Source organism: Grammomys surdaster, unplaced genomic scaffold, assembly GCF_004785775.1.
Source record: "Grammomys surdaster isolate TR1022 unplaced genomic scaffold, NIH_TR_1.0 186, whole genome shotgun sequence".
NCBI classification, from domain to species: Eukaryota; Metazoa; Chordata; class Mammalia; order Rodentia; family Muridae; genus Grammomys; species Grammomys surdaster.
Genome location: NW_021604631.1, coordinates 5,428,602 through 5,443,554, shown reverse-complemented (window position 1 = coordinate 5,443,554; position 14,953 = coordinate 5,428,602). Strand labels below are relative to the sequence as shown.

At 42.7% G+C, this 14,953-nt stretch overlaps 1 protein-coding gene across 1 annotated transcript in view; it reads left to right on the top strand.

Annotated features, from left to right (window-relative positions):
• Zc3hav1 (zinc finger CCCH-type containing, antiviral 1) overlaps positions 1 to 5,357 on the top strand; it is a 41,178-nt gene extending 35,821 nt beyond the window's left edge. The window contains exons 10-13 of the mRNA XM_028768364.1: positions 1,149 to 1,239; positions 1,909 to 2,039; positions 2,318 to 2,451; positions 3,417 to 5,357. Coding sequence (XP_028624197.1) covers positions 1,149 to 1,239; positions 1,909 to 2,039; positions 2,318 to 2,451; positions 3,417 to 3,709 — 649 coding nt within the window. The 3' untranslated portion in view covers positions 3,710 to 5,357. The remainder of the gene's footprint in view (positions 1 to 1,148; positions 1,240 to 1,908; positions 2,040 to 2,317; positions 2,452 to 3,416) is intronic.
• Positions 5,358 to 14,953: the final 9,596 nt, after the last annotated feature.

Sequence of the window (14,953 nt, the reverse complement as noted above, 5' to 3'; positions counted from 1 at the left end):
TGTAATTGTTTGGGGTTAAAGGTGTGTACTAAAGGATTCCATCCATAGGGCATGTCTGCATTCCAGCCAGATCACACAGACCTAGAAGGTCTTCGGATGTGATCACAGCAGCCATATTGCTGGATTAAAATTCCTCTACACTTAATGAACTATCTCCTCAGTCCATCCCCCACATTCTCTTTTCTCTTCTTCCTTCCTCCTCTCATTTGTTTGTTTCTGAGATAGGGTCTCTCTGTGTAGTCTTACCTGCCTCAAAGTCAGTATGTAGACCAGGCTGTCTTCGAATTTACAGTTACGCCTGGTTCTGCCTCCTGAGTGCTAGGATTAAAGGTATGCCTCCACATCTGATTACCCTCTATTTTTAAAAAGTGATTTTTAAAAATCATCATATTCCTATGAGGCCATTTTATGGGTGGCTTCTGTAGGCTGGTTACTAGATTTTGAGGACTTGTCAGGTCAGGGCTGGGTTTGCTCTGATTGTCTTGTTTACTGATATTAAGGGATGGCTGCCGTTATTTCAGTCTTCCAGCTGATCTCTCACCCTGAAATACAGTTTTGACAAAAAGGCAAGGTCCCTTCCTCTGTCTTTCTATACTTACCTGTCTATCATTTGGCAAAGAAGTTACAAGACACGCAAACTTGCACTGACACACCTGTACCTTTGAAGGTTGAGCAGATACATCAAAAAGAATTGGTGCCTTTACATGGTAGTTTTATTTACTATCCATCCATCCATTCATTTTCTCAGTATGTGTGTATAGGTGTGTGCACGCTCTCCCCTCACCCCTCCCCCCCACACACACAGGAGGAGATCAAGAACAAATTCTAAAGAGTCAGTTCTTTCCTACAACCTGAAAGGATCCAGCAATGAGACTCTTCATCAGGCCTTCACGCAAGCATCCGTACCTCCTGAGCTATCTCGCCTGCCCATGCTTTTACAGTTTAAAGGAATGAACAAGAGAGTGTTTACATTACTAAATTACCCCCTTTTTAAACCTGTGGTTACTGGAATCAGGAATTTTCAGGGGTAGTTCAGAGGAAATACAGAAGTCAACACCACATTCCCCAGAAAGCCCTGACTTCTGGCTGCGTGTTGAGGGTAGAAAGAAAGGGAACCAAGTAAAATGTCCTTCTGTCTTTATTTATAGCCATCAGCCAGTGATGCCCCAGACAAATGCTTCGACCCTGTATCCTCTTTCCCAGAGGAGTGCTATCGATGTTTTTCCTAAGGAATATGAGGTAGGTAATTGGCTTTGCTTGTTTGGTGGGTGAATCAATCCTTTGAAGGTAGGAAAATGCTTTACAGTGAGCATATGGGTTTGTTAATGGATGAGTGAATTGCTTCTTCAAAACTTAGCTCCAGAGTCAAAGGTGAGGTGCCTGGGTATGATTGTGACACTTTCCCAGAGAACAACTGTTTTCTAGGGCATCTCAGTGTTCCCAGAGATGCAATATCATTCGGGCAGATTCTCACAGCAAGCCTATGAGATCATAACTGATAAAGAAAGCAGGATTCTGAAGGCAACAGTAGCCTAGTTTCATGTGTCCCATCTTGTCCCCATCCTGGCTGAGAGAAGACTGTCCCTAGTCTTGTTTAGCCTTCACACCTGGCTCCAGCTCTTGTGAAGGCCAGTCTGCTTGTGTTCCTTCCATAGGTATCTCTGATCTCTCTGTCACTGGTTGGTTTTGGAATTTGGGCAGTTAACTTCCTAGGTCTCTGGACTAAGTCATATACCACATGAGTTAGCCTGAACAGACAGGTGCACATGCCTGCTGGTTCATGCTAAGCCAGCCCTTCCCACCTGAGAACAGCAGTGATGCTCAAGGCATGGGCGGGCACATGTGATGATTAGCATGCATTCAGTGTTTTCTAGTTAACATTTAAATGTCTTTTTTTTTTTTTTTAAGTTTCTAGAACTCAATAGCCAGGATGCGGAATATGTCAAAATAAGTCAACAGTTTAGCTCATCCATGAAACCTTTCAAGATTGTGAAGATACAGAGGATATGGAATCAAAAGCTCTGGGATGCTTTTGACAGGTGACACAATCAGACCTTGTTTGGGGTCATGTTATTTAAATAGATCAAGAGAGGAGTATTTATTTTATTTTATTTTATCTTATTTTATTTGCACATTTATTTATTTGACGCTAGGGTGCGGGGTGTACACATCACAAGAAAACTTGCTGGAGTCAGTTGCCCCCTCCCCGCTCTGACCACATGGGTCCAGGTGACTGAACTCAGTTCTCCTTGCCCAGTAGTGGCCATCTTGCCAGCCTAGTGTTCTTGGTACTGAAGCTCACATTTCTCTATCTTAGGAAGAGGCAAAAGATGAAAAATAAAACTGAGATGCAGCTGTTTCATGCAGCACACCGTACTCATGTGGATTATATCTGTAAGAATAATTTCGAGTGGATCCTACATGGAAATCAGGAGACCAGATACGGAAAAGGTTTGTGCTGGAAGAGGGAGAGCTGGGACTCCAGCCCTGAGCGTGGTGGTTTTTTTTTGTTTTGTTTTGTTTTTTTTGAGATGCCCTTGGCATCACTTTGTAAACCTGTAGCATCGGGGCTTCAGCAGCCTTAAGAGAAAATAAGCTGAGTAACCTTAAGTCTGTGTTAGGCCAGCTCTGTTGTCTTGAGGGCTCCTGTCTTGTCTGTCTTGTCATTTTCTCTGGGAACAACCCCTGATAGAACTTTTTCTCCGTTTCCCTTTGCAACCACAGAAGCACTGCTTTCAGTTTTGGGGTTTGTGTTTTTGTTTGTTTGTTTGTTTGTTTGTTTGTTTTTGTCAGCTTCTGGTCTTTCCCCCTCCCTGGGCAGCCCACTGAGTTCTACCTGCAACTCTAGTCCACAGATCCAGACTCTTTCACCTTCCTTCTACAAACCAGCTCCAAAGGCCTGCAAACCTTGGGTCAAGTTTATGACTACAACAGCCTCACTGTGTTACATCACTTCCTGTATTGGTTGTCACCGTGACCAAATACCCAACAAGAAGCAACTTAAGGGGCAATGGATTTATTTTGGTGGGAAAGGCATAGCAGCAATAATTCCAGGCACCTGGCCAAACTGTAGCCAGGGTCAGCAAGCAGGTGGGGTGGGAGGTGCTAGTGTATGTCAAGATTTCTTCCTTTTTCTTTTTTACTCAGTCTGGGTTTCCAGCCCTTGGAATGACATTACCTGCGTACAGGTGGGTCTTTCTGGAAAACGTCTCTGGAAGTGTTATCAGAGACATGCCTCCCACCTGATTGGAAAGGCGGTAACGTTGATGCTGAGGATTAAGCATTGAGGGCTTACAGGAGTCAGGTGGTGTTGGCAGATGTTTCTTTCTTTCATATCCATGTCTGATTCTTTGTATTCTGTTATAACCTATGTTCACTGATAGTAATTCTGCACTTCTTTTTCTGATCATTTCCAGGAAATTATTTTGCCAAAGAAGCCATCTATTCCCACAAGAGTTGTTCATATGAAACCAGAAACATTGTTATGTTTGTAGCCCGAGTCCTGGTTGGAAATGTCATTGAAGGAAATATGACATTTAGTAGCCCTCCTGCGCTCTATGACAGCTGTGTGGACACCAGGCTGAATCCCTCTGTCTTTGTCATTTTCCGGAAAGAACAGATTTACCCAGAGTATGTAATTGAGTATGTGGACTCGGAGAAAGAGAAAGAGAAAGAGAAAGAGAAAGAGAAAGGGTGCATAATTAGTTAGAAATGACGTATGCCGTGCCGAAACCATTCTGTTGCTGTCTAGGACCAAGTCAGCCCCAGACAGTAGATAGTCTTTTACATTCTCTTGCTACATTACCTAACGTCTTAAACCAGCTTCTTGTTCCCAAGTCCATCTTTACCTCCCCAGTACCAGCCCTTCTGGTGTTCTTACTGTCCTTGGTGCCTCCTGCACCTAATTCATTGGTTCTAGATGAACTATTCTGTTAGTTTTTATCACCTAGTAGGCAATATCTGTTTTGTCTAATATTCAAAGTGCAATTCGGGTATAGATTCTCCACAGATTACATTAATTTAAAAAATATATCAAATTTACTATCATGTAAGAGGGAAGTATTAGGTCATAACTTCGGCCCGACTTTACAGTACTGAGAAATAATGGAGTCGTCAGATGCCTACACTTACCATGAACCAGTATGAGCTTATAAGAAAGGAATTGGAGGAACATGAAAAAGCAGGAACATGTGTAGACATCAGAGTAAAGACTAACGATACACGTTATTTGTAAATGTCAGCAGCTACCTGTACATGGTAAGAACGAAATACCTTCATTGAAATAAAGATACAGTACAAAAGAACTTACAGATTGTCAGAACAGCGAGAATGAAGAGATACGTTCTTGCGGGCGGACGAGCTGTAAGTAGTACATGAATGTCTAAAGAGACATTCAAAACTCGAATAGGGCGCAGAGTAATTTCTTATTGTGAGGAACTGCCCAGTGTATTGAAGGATGCACAGTTGGCTCTCACATGCTAAATGCCAGTGGCGCCCTCCTTTGCCCGAAGTCATGACAACCACAGACCCTACTAGACCTGTTCATCCTTTTAAAGGTAGATCTTTGATAACATCCTTGAGATGATTTATAGGTAATCTAATCCACATTTGAGTTTATTCAGACTTAATTTAGTGCCCTGCTTATGTTATAAATGGAAACTTAGAAAGTCAGAACTCTGTAAAGGATACAAACTGTAAGTACTCAGACATGACTATGCTATCAGCTACGAAGCATGTTAACTCTCACTAGGAATAGGTTTGGCTTAAGAGTCCAGCAGGGGTAACATCTAAGCTGAATGAAGTTCAGGAAAATGAAAGATTAAAGGGATGTGTGACAGAATGCAGTATTAGGGTACACCACAGCAGACTCCGCACCTTATCTGTCTATGGTGAAGGAAAGGGCGCAATCACTCTAATTGAAATGATAGATAATAAGACAGGACAAATTACAGTCTGTCTCAGAGGAATCCAAGGATTCTTTCTCAGACAAATTGTAGGTCCTGCATAAATGTCCAACAGGACATTAACCAGTCGTAAAGGTGCAGAACGGTTTGTGTGTGGGACTGACCCATCCACACACAGCAGGGTGCTTGTTCTGCCTCAGGCTGCATCTACTCAGTGCGGTTAATAAACTTTAGATACAAAGCCAACAACCATCACTCTCCAGTATACTACAGTGGGGACCGCTGATCTAGTTAATGGTAGTACTCTTAGATCAATTCAATTGTTTTATTTCCACTGTTTTACTACAGAATAAACCAGGACCTTGCCTCTTAAGCTCTTGGTTTTTAAAAATGCTGTGTTCCTTGATTTATAATCCTTCTTGTTTGCTCAATAAAAAGAAAAAAGTAATTTGATTCATTTGTCTTCGTTTTCTCTGTTTATTGCTATTTCTAAAACAAACAAACAAACAAACAAACAAACAAACAAACTCCACTACAGACAGCAGACTCAAAGGCAAGACTGGCATGGTGGCCACTAAGGCTGCAGGTGATTGGCCCAGCCTTGGGCTATAGACTTAGGGAGAGAAGTATTAGAAGCCACAAACATACTTTTCCTCCTCTCTTTCCAAAGGTGGTAACAGTGTCGGGCTAAGACATAAAGGTTCATATATTTATAGCCAGAATTAACCTCTTAGCCAATCTTCAAAAACCTTTCTTTAAAGCTGTGGTGAATGCCTTTAGACAGAGGGAGGAAAATTTCTGGGAGTTCTAGGCCAGTGTCTTAGTTCGGGTTTTACTGCTGTGAACAGACACCATGACTAAAGCAACATTTAATTGGGGCTGGCTTACAGGTTCAGAGGTTCAATTATCAAGGCAGAAGCATGACAGCATCTAGGCAGGCCTGGTACAGGAGGAGCTGAGAGTTCTACATCTTCATCTGGAGGCTGCTAGCAGAATTCTGGCTTTCAGGCAGCTAGGATGAGGGTCTTAAAGCCCACGCCCACGGTGACACACCTACTCCAACAAGGCCACGCCTTCTAATAGTGCCATTCCCTGGGCTGCACATATACAAACCATCACAGCCAGCCTACTACATCATACTGTGCTCCAGGCCAGTCAGGGCTACCTAGTGAGACCCTGTCTCCAAAACAGAGTCATTGTCTAATATCTGAGGATGTCGCTCAGTTTATTACAGTATTTGTCTAGGTTACACAAAATTGGGTTCAATTCACCAGTGCTACATAAGATCAGGGGTGGTGGGCATGCTCTCAGCACTTGGGAGGTGGAGGGGCATTTAAATTCAAGGTCATCCATCCTCAGCTACATAAGTAGCAGGTTCAACACCAGTCTATAATAAATGAGTCTGGATTTTGTTTGATTTTAAAGTGGAGGCCCTTCTCTACACATTCGTTTTTCATCACAAGCTGTGGATGGTGGAAAGAAGACCAGAGACCAGTGTGCATGGCAGCACACATTTGACAAAGTGAGGGCACAACGTCCATGAGTTGAACGAGCCTCCATGTCAATAAGGCACTGTTGTCAAAGCCTTCACATCCACACACGAAATGCTGTGCATTCTCAGCCTTCACAGCAGATTCTGCTGGCCTTTGCTACTTTGTGGTTCTTTTTTCTACCTTACCTATATCCCCTGGGTTTTACCCCCCTAACACTAGATAAAAGAGAAAGAAGGATAGAAGGGAGAGTCCTTTTGTTTCTTTGAACACAACTACTAACAAACCACAACTAACCTCCCTAACAATCAACAACCTTCCTGTCTTAGTTAAGGCTTCCATTGCCAGTGAAGAGACACCATGACCAAGGCAACTCTTTTGTTGTTGCTTTGTTTTGTTTTGAGATTTATTTATTTATTTTACATATGTGAGCATACTATCACTGTCTTTAGACACACTGAAGAGGGTATTAGGTTCCATTACAGATGGTTGTGAGCTACCATGTAGTTGTTGGGAATGGAACTCAGAACTCTGGAACAGCAGTCAGTGCTCTTAACTGCTAAGCCATCTCTCCAGCCCCACAAGGCAACTCTTATAAAGATCAACATTTAATTGGGGCTGGCTTACTAGTTCTGAGGTTCAGTCTGTTATCATCATGGCAAGAAGCACGGCAGCATCCAAGCAGGCATGGTGCTGGAGAGTTCTACATCTTGTTCCAAAGACAAGCAGAAGACTGACTTCCAGGCAGCTAGGAGTAGGGTCTCAAAGCCCACCCCCACACTAACACACTATCTCCAACAAGGCTACAACTAATCCAACAAGGCCATACCTCCTAATAGTGCCACTCCCTGGACCAAGCATGTTCAAACCACCACATTCCACTCCCTCGCCCCCATAGGCTTATTCACATGAGTCTGTGGGAGCCATACCTAGCTTTAGCATAATGAGAAATACATTTAGTCCAACTTCAAAAGTCTCATAGTCTATATCAGTCTCAACAATGTTAAAAACCCAAAGTTCGAAGTCTCTTCTTAGATTCATGCAATCTCTTAACTGTAATCTCTTAAGAAATCAAAATAAAAAAGCAGATCACATATCTCCAACATCATGTAGGATATACATTATCATTCCATAATGTCATGGGGGGGGATATTGGGCCAAAGTAATACAGAAAACCATCTGGGTAAACTTCAAACTTTATGTCTCCATGTCTGATGTTAAAGCATCTTCAAATCTCCAATTCCTTTCGTCCTTGTTGACTGCTGTTGGCAGATCTGGCACTGAACAGCAACAAACTGTTCTCTTGGGCTGGTTCCATTCCCTGTTAACAGTTGTCCTTGGCAGGTATCTCATGGCTCTAAAATCTCTAACATCTTGAGGTATCCAAGGCAACTTCAACTTTACAGCATTTTGTTCCAATGTATGGGGTCCATACATAATCTTCTGGGCTCCTCCAGAGGGCTTGAGTCACTTCTCCAGCTCTGCTCACTGTAGCATTCATGTTGACTACACTCCACTGCTGCTGATGTTCTTGGTGGTCATCCCATGGTACTGGCATTGCCAATTTGCTGGGGTCTTCCAATGGAACTAGGCTTCAACAAAAGCCTCTCAGAGGCTCCCTTCATGATGCCAGGCCTCAACTTCTTTGCATGATCCCTTTAGTCCTGTGCTGTCAACTACAACTGAGGCTGTACCTTCACCAGAAGCCTTCTCTGACTTCACACAGTGCCGAGCCTCAGATGCTCTCTATGGCTCCTTCATGCCTTTAAAACCAGTACCACCTAAGTGACTCTTATACCTTACAAAGTCCAGATAGGTAAACATGAGATACAGCCTTGGCTATCTCCGGAACACACCTTCTTTGTGCTCTTAGAAAATATTTGCCAGAAGATTTCGCCTCAGTGATGCCGATCTCTCTCTCTCTCTTTTTTTTTTAAAGATTTATTTATTTATTTTATTATGAGTACACTGTAGCTAGCTGTCTTCAGACACACCAGAAGAGGGCATCCAATCTCACTATGGATGGTTGTGAACCACCATGTGGTTGCTGGGATTTGAACTCAGGACCTCTGGAAGAGCAGTCAGTGCTCTTAACTGCTGAGCCATCTCTCCAGCCCTGCCGATCTCTTCTTAATCACTGCTAATTTCATAGCTCCAGCTAACCAGCATCAATTGTCCCTCTTACTTTTGACTCTAAAGCCAGAGCCACATGGCTGAAGCTTCCAAGTTCTGCTTGCTGGTCCTGGAATATGGTCCCCTTGTTCTATTACATTATTGTCAGCTTTCTGTTTTCCAACTCCTTCATTGCCTAAGTTTGGTTGTCCTAAAACTTGCTCTGTCAATTGACCTTGAACTTAGAGATCTAAATGGCTGACTTCTGAAAGCTGGGATTAAAGGTGTGTACCACCACGCTTGGACCTGACTTGCTCTATACCAGGTTGGTTGACTTTGAACTGAGAGCCTCTGTCTCCTGGATTAAAGACATGTACTACTACTGTGCCTGAACCTAAGCTTTTCATGGCCGCTATTTCTCAAGAGCTAGATCAAAAGCCTGTGTCCTCCATTTCTGGATTGTAATTCATTCCAGATTAAAGGTCCAAGTGAAAACAATAACCAATTAATAATAAAGTCTAAAATGATACAACTATTCCGTGCTCAATGGCAAATGTATAAACAATAAGCTTAGCTGGGTGGGATATTGCCCCAAAGTCACCACTCCCTTAATTTGTTATCTCCTAGAACACAGAATTAAGCTCCGTTCCACTCTGTGGTGCCCTTTTATTACTTGAGCCATACATTTTGTATTTTTCCTTTTTCTGCTTGCTCCTTTTCATCAAAACACTCTTCATGAGACTACTCCAGAGAACAAAGTCTTTTCTGAGACTTCCTTTATCAATGCAGTTAATTGAAATCTCTTCACCTTAGCCTCAGGTAGACTCTTCAGACAAGGGCAAAAGTCAGCTATATTCTTCACCAAAATATCTCAAGAACAGTCTCTACACCACATACTGAAATTCTTCTCCACCGAAACCTCTTGGGCCAGGTCTGCACAGTTCAAATCATCCTCAGCACCAATGCCTTCCATGTTCCTTCTAGGATTGTCCTTTAAGCCCCACTTAAAGCATTCCACTGCTTCCCAAATCCAAAGTTCCCAAATCCACATTTCTTCAAAGAAAAACACGGTCAGGCCTATCTCAACAATTCAGCAATACCTTATTCCTGGTACCAACTTCTATCTTAGAGTTTCCATTGCTGTGAGGAGACACTATGACCAAGGTAACTCTTATAAGGGACAACATTTAATTGGGGATGGCTTACAGTTTCAGAAGTTCAGTCTATTATCATCACGGTAAGACGCATTGGCAGCATCCAGACAGGCATAGCACTGGAGGAGCTGAGAGTTCTACATATTGTTCTGACATCAAACAGGAGAAAACTTGTTTCAAAGCCTACTTCCACAGTGACACATTTCCTCCAACAAGGCTACACCTACCCAACAAGGACACACCTCCTAATAATGCCACTCCCTGGGCCAAACATATTTAAATTACCATACCCCCATATGCTATCAGGCCTTTAGTATTTAAAAACCCTCTGAAAAGAACGCAGAATTTCAAAAGTCACTGAATTGCAGAAACTATCTGCAGAAACTATCATGCAGAAACATCCCTCTATAGAGTGTGAGGCAAATCATAGTCAGCTGCGGTGGACAGTCTTAAACAACACCACATGCCTACCCCTGGGATTAAAACAAAAGCATAGTCTTATCACTACACACGGACACTGTCTTTGGATCTGTAGTGTACTCTTAAGGCACCTTGTAGCCAGGCAGTGGTGGCGCACACCTTTAATCCCAGCCCTTGGGAGGCAGAGGCAGGCAGATTTCTGAGTTCGAGGCCAGCCTGGTCTACAGAGTGAGTTCCAGGACAGCCAGGGCTATACAGAGAAACCCTGTCTCGAAAAACCAATAAATAAATAAATAAATAAATAAATAAATAAATAAATAAAATAAAGGCACCTCGTTCAATGTTAGGAAGTGATAGAAACCAGCTCTGGGCTGCCATAGGCCTAAAACAGAAAACGCCGATTGATAGTGTACCAAAGACCCCCAACTGAGCCACAGTAAACTTGTCTTTCAGGGCTGGAGGGGTTAGGAACAATGGTTAGTCTTCCCAGAGGTCCTGGGTCCAACACTCACATGGCAACTCACAACTGTCTATAACTCCAGTTCCATGGAATTCAACACACACATGATGTACAGACACATGTGTAGGCAGAACATCCATCACATAAAATAAAAAGGTTAATACACTTGTCTTTCTTTTTTTTTTTTTAAAGGCATTTATCATGTTTGTATATACCTGTGTAGTTTATAGGCAACGCATGAATGCATGTGTGTCTTTGCATGTGCTTGCCCTAACTTGGCTTTGGATGACTTCCTGTGTTGCTTCTTACTATATTTCTGGAAGCAAGGTCTTTGGCTGAGTCCAGAACTCACCAATTTGGTTAGTCTAGCTATTCAGCTTCCCCTGTGGATCCTGCCACTGTCTACCAAGTGCTTGTGTGACAGGTGGTCCTCACATCTTCATGTATTTGTATAGGATCTGGGCATTCAAAGTCCAGCCTCTCATTTGTCTAGTAAGTGTTTTTATCCACTGGGCTATCTCCCCAGTCCATCTATTCTTTAACATACAGAATCAACCTCATTAAGCTTCTGGATACACTTGCTTACACCATCAGTGACCTTGAAGTACAATTCTTCCCTATCTTTATCTTGCTTGACTGTCTCTTCTCTCTGTGTGCATGTGCCTCTCATTCCTCTCTAACCCCTTTCTCAACCTAAATCTTTCTTTTCCAGTTGTATCTTAGGTTGGCTTCTCTCAGACGCAAACAGATAAGGATTGATTGACAGCAGTTCCTTCAGATGGTAATCCCAAGAAACCTCTTCTCAGTTTACATTTTAGGCTGGGTTCCCTGGTAAGTAGCTAAGGCTTGCATATAAAGTTTCTTTGCAAAGTTAAGTGTGGAGGGGACACAGGGAAAGGAAGGCACTACAGGGGCAGAAGAGTTCATTTCCATTAAGGAACCATAGAGAAACCGTTGAATATCTCCAAGTCAGTCCATAGAGGAATAATAACCTAGGAATTTGTCCATTGCTAAGAAGGAAAATCCTCACCGGACAGTGGTGGCCTTTAATCCCAGCACTTGGGAGGCAGAGGCAGGCAGATTTCTGAGTTCGAGAGTTCGAGGCTAGCCTGGTCTACAGAGTGAGTTCCAGGACAGCCAGGGCTACACAGAGAAACCCTGTCTCGAAAAACCAAACCAAAAAAAAAAAAAAAAAAAAAAAAAAGGAAAATCCTCTTAGGTTTAGTGGGTTTATATATATTGCCACCAATTTGACAATAGGAAAAGTGTTTATTTATGTGTCTATGAATGCATAAGAGAAATAACTCCTTAAATAGTCAAACATAAAAACATATACATGTAGCATATGTCTTGAGATTCACAATCATGAGAGTCACAAGAGAAAAACCAGTTCCACATTTTGAGCCAAATTTGAAGCAAGCTTTACTTAAATACTGAGCAGGATGGACTGGAGTCAAGACCACCCTTTAGAATTCCCAGCGAGTGGCAATGAGACAGGTGTCTAAGAGACTTTTAAGGGCAAAACCTTATGGCCACCATATTTTCTTACGTGGCTTTGTCATTTTCCAAAAAACTACAACTCCCAGCATTCCAGGAAGTTACTTGGTCCTTGGGCAGGTGGGACTTACAGGTTACTACTTTAAGAGTAGCTTAACAGAGGAGTGAGCTGGGAATGGTTATGTGTCCCTGCTATTCCAGCACTCGGGAGGCTACATGACACAAATAAATAGGACCAAGGAGTAAAATGTCTTTCGTGAGAACAAATGATAATTAGGGAACAAAGAGATGAGAAAGTTTGTGATAATGCTTGTTTGTGTAGGTAAGAGGATGTCATCTCTTATTTTCTTCCTTTTTAAAAATATTTCAATTGTATTTCATGTATACGAGTGGTTTGCTGGCATGTAGGTCTGTGCACCCACATGCTGTCTACCATCCTCAAAGTCCCAAAGAAGCCGTGAGCTGCCATGTGGACCCTAGGAGTCAAACCAGGGTCCCTGTGTTCTTAATTTGTTAAGCTATCTTTCCAGCCCTTCCATTTTATGTATGTATGTATGTATGTATGTATGTATGTATGTATGTATTTATTTATTTTTGGTTTTCGAGACAGGGTTTCTCTGTATAGTCCTGTATAGCCCTGGCTGTCCTGGAACTCACTCTGTAGACCAGGCTGGCCTCGAACTCAGAAATCCGCCTGCCTCTGTCTCCCAAGTGCTGGGATTAAAGGCTCATTTTATTTTTTTAAGACAGTCTCACATTTTAACCAAGGATAACCTTGAACTAAGCATTTCTCTTGCCTCAGCCTCCCAAGTGCTGGGATTACAGTTGTGAGAGGCCACACCAGGGGTCTTTTTTTATTATTATTCATAAAAAAAAGAAGAGAAAAGGAGGTTGCAGTCTCCCTTTTCCAAGCTTGTCTTTAGTGTGACAACTGCATCTGCTCATAGGACAGCATTTGGTTCCAAGCGTTTATGTCAGGTGCCTCACAATTCTAACTACAGGGAATCTGGTACCCTCTTCTGGCATCCATAGGCACATGTGGCAGACACACACACACACACACACACACACACACACACACACACTAAAAATCATTAAAAAGGGAGCTGGGTGGTGGTGCTGCACATTTTTAAAAAAAAAAAAACCTTTTTATAATTGATTCTTTGTGATTTCATATCATGCACTCTGTCCCTTGGTACCCACTCTCTGCCCTTGCAACCTACCCCCCAAAAGAAAATTAAAAAACAAAACGCACATCTCATTGTAGGAGCTAGTGTGTCATAGCATACCCTCTTGTCTATACATCTTTGCTTATAATATTCATTGCAGTGAGTCATTGATCTGGTTAGAGGCCTTCTGCTTTACATCAATACTGGATCCTCTCGGAGACTCCTCTCTGGTATTCTGTTGTTGTCCTGTCTCATGGAGATTCTGCAGCTTTGGATCTGCAGGACCAGCCCCTTCATCCATGCCAGAATTTCATAGACGGGGTAAATGTTAGGGGGGCCAACTTAAAGCCCTAGATTTGGACCTGGGTGGTAACTGAATTAGTTAGCCCACCAGCTCTCCTGCACCTATACCACCAGGCAAGATTTCCAGCACTACCCTGGCAAGCTCATCCAATGTCACCAGGGCCAAGTCTACTGTGCTGCCCAGGTAAGGTGCAGGGCCAGCTCTCCTGCCTGCCACAGGTGTGGGGTGGGGGTGATCTCTCTCTGGTGGTGCACATCTTTAATCCCAGCACTCAGAAGGCAGAGGGAGGTGAATCTCTGAGTTTGAGGCTACCTTCCTCTACAGAGTGAGTTCCAGGATAGCCAGGGCTACACATAGAAACCCTGTCTCAAACAAACAAACAAAACAAAAAATTCTTTAAAAAGAAAAATAAACAGAACTGTTTCACTGTTCCAACATTTTGTTAATTAAATATATTCCACACACAATACTCTCTTATAAATATTCATTAATTTTATTATTTTATGTGTATGAGTATTTTGTCTGTGTATACACTATGTATGTGTCTGGTATCTTTGGAGGTCAGAAGAGGGCATTGGCTAACCTGGGACAGGAGCTACAGATGGTCTCTCAACCCACCAGTTGGGTGGGCGTCATCCAACCCCTTTCCTCCCTAAGAGCAATAAGTGCTCTTAATTGCTGAGCTAACTCTCCTACCCAACTTTTGAGCCATACAGAATAGTTTTTTTTTTTTTAAGTTAGGATCTCATGTAGACTAAGGTATTCTCAAGCTAGATATATAGTGGAGGATGACCTTGAACTCTTGATGCAGCCTCAACCTGCCCAGTGCTAGGATTACAGGTAAGTCCATCAGGCCCAATGCATGTGCTGCTTGGGAATGAATCCCAGGGCTTCATTAATGTTAAGCTAGCAGTCTACAGAGCTATAACCCTAGCTCCCAAACTGAGGTGTTTTTTTTTTTCATTCGAAAACTAGTACGTGCTTTGTCTCTCAGTTCAGACAGACTACACTTCAAAAGTGATTCTCAGCCACGCATGGCTAGTGGCTACCTCTTCAGAGAAGTCCTCCACCAGTCATCTCCTTAGCAACCTACCCAGCTTTCAAAAAACTTTTTTCCAATGTTATCTATTATTATGTGTGTGCATAGTGTATCAGCATCTATGTATATAATATGTATTAGTGCAGATCCGTACATGTGGAGGTCAGGTACAACTTTCCAGACTTGATTCTCTCTGCCATGGGTTCAAAGAACAAACTCATGCGGAGGCCTACACACACCTCCTCCCCAGCATACCTGTAGCCATTTCGTTCTATGCCTGCCAGCTATTTCACATTTTTGCTGTAACATGCCTGCCAGTCATTGACACAGAAAAATTGATTCAGAGCAAGGGCATGCTGATCATATATCCTGTTATGTTCTTGCACGTACTGCATGAGGTTTGT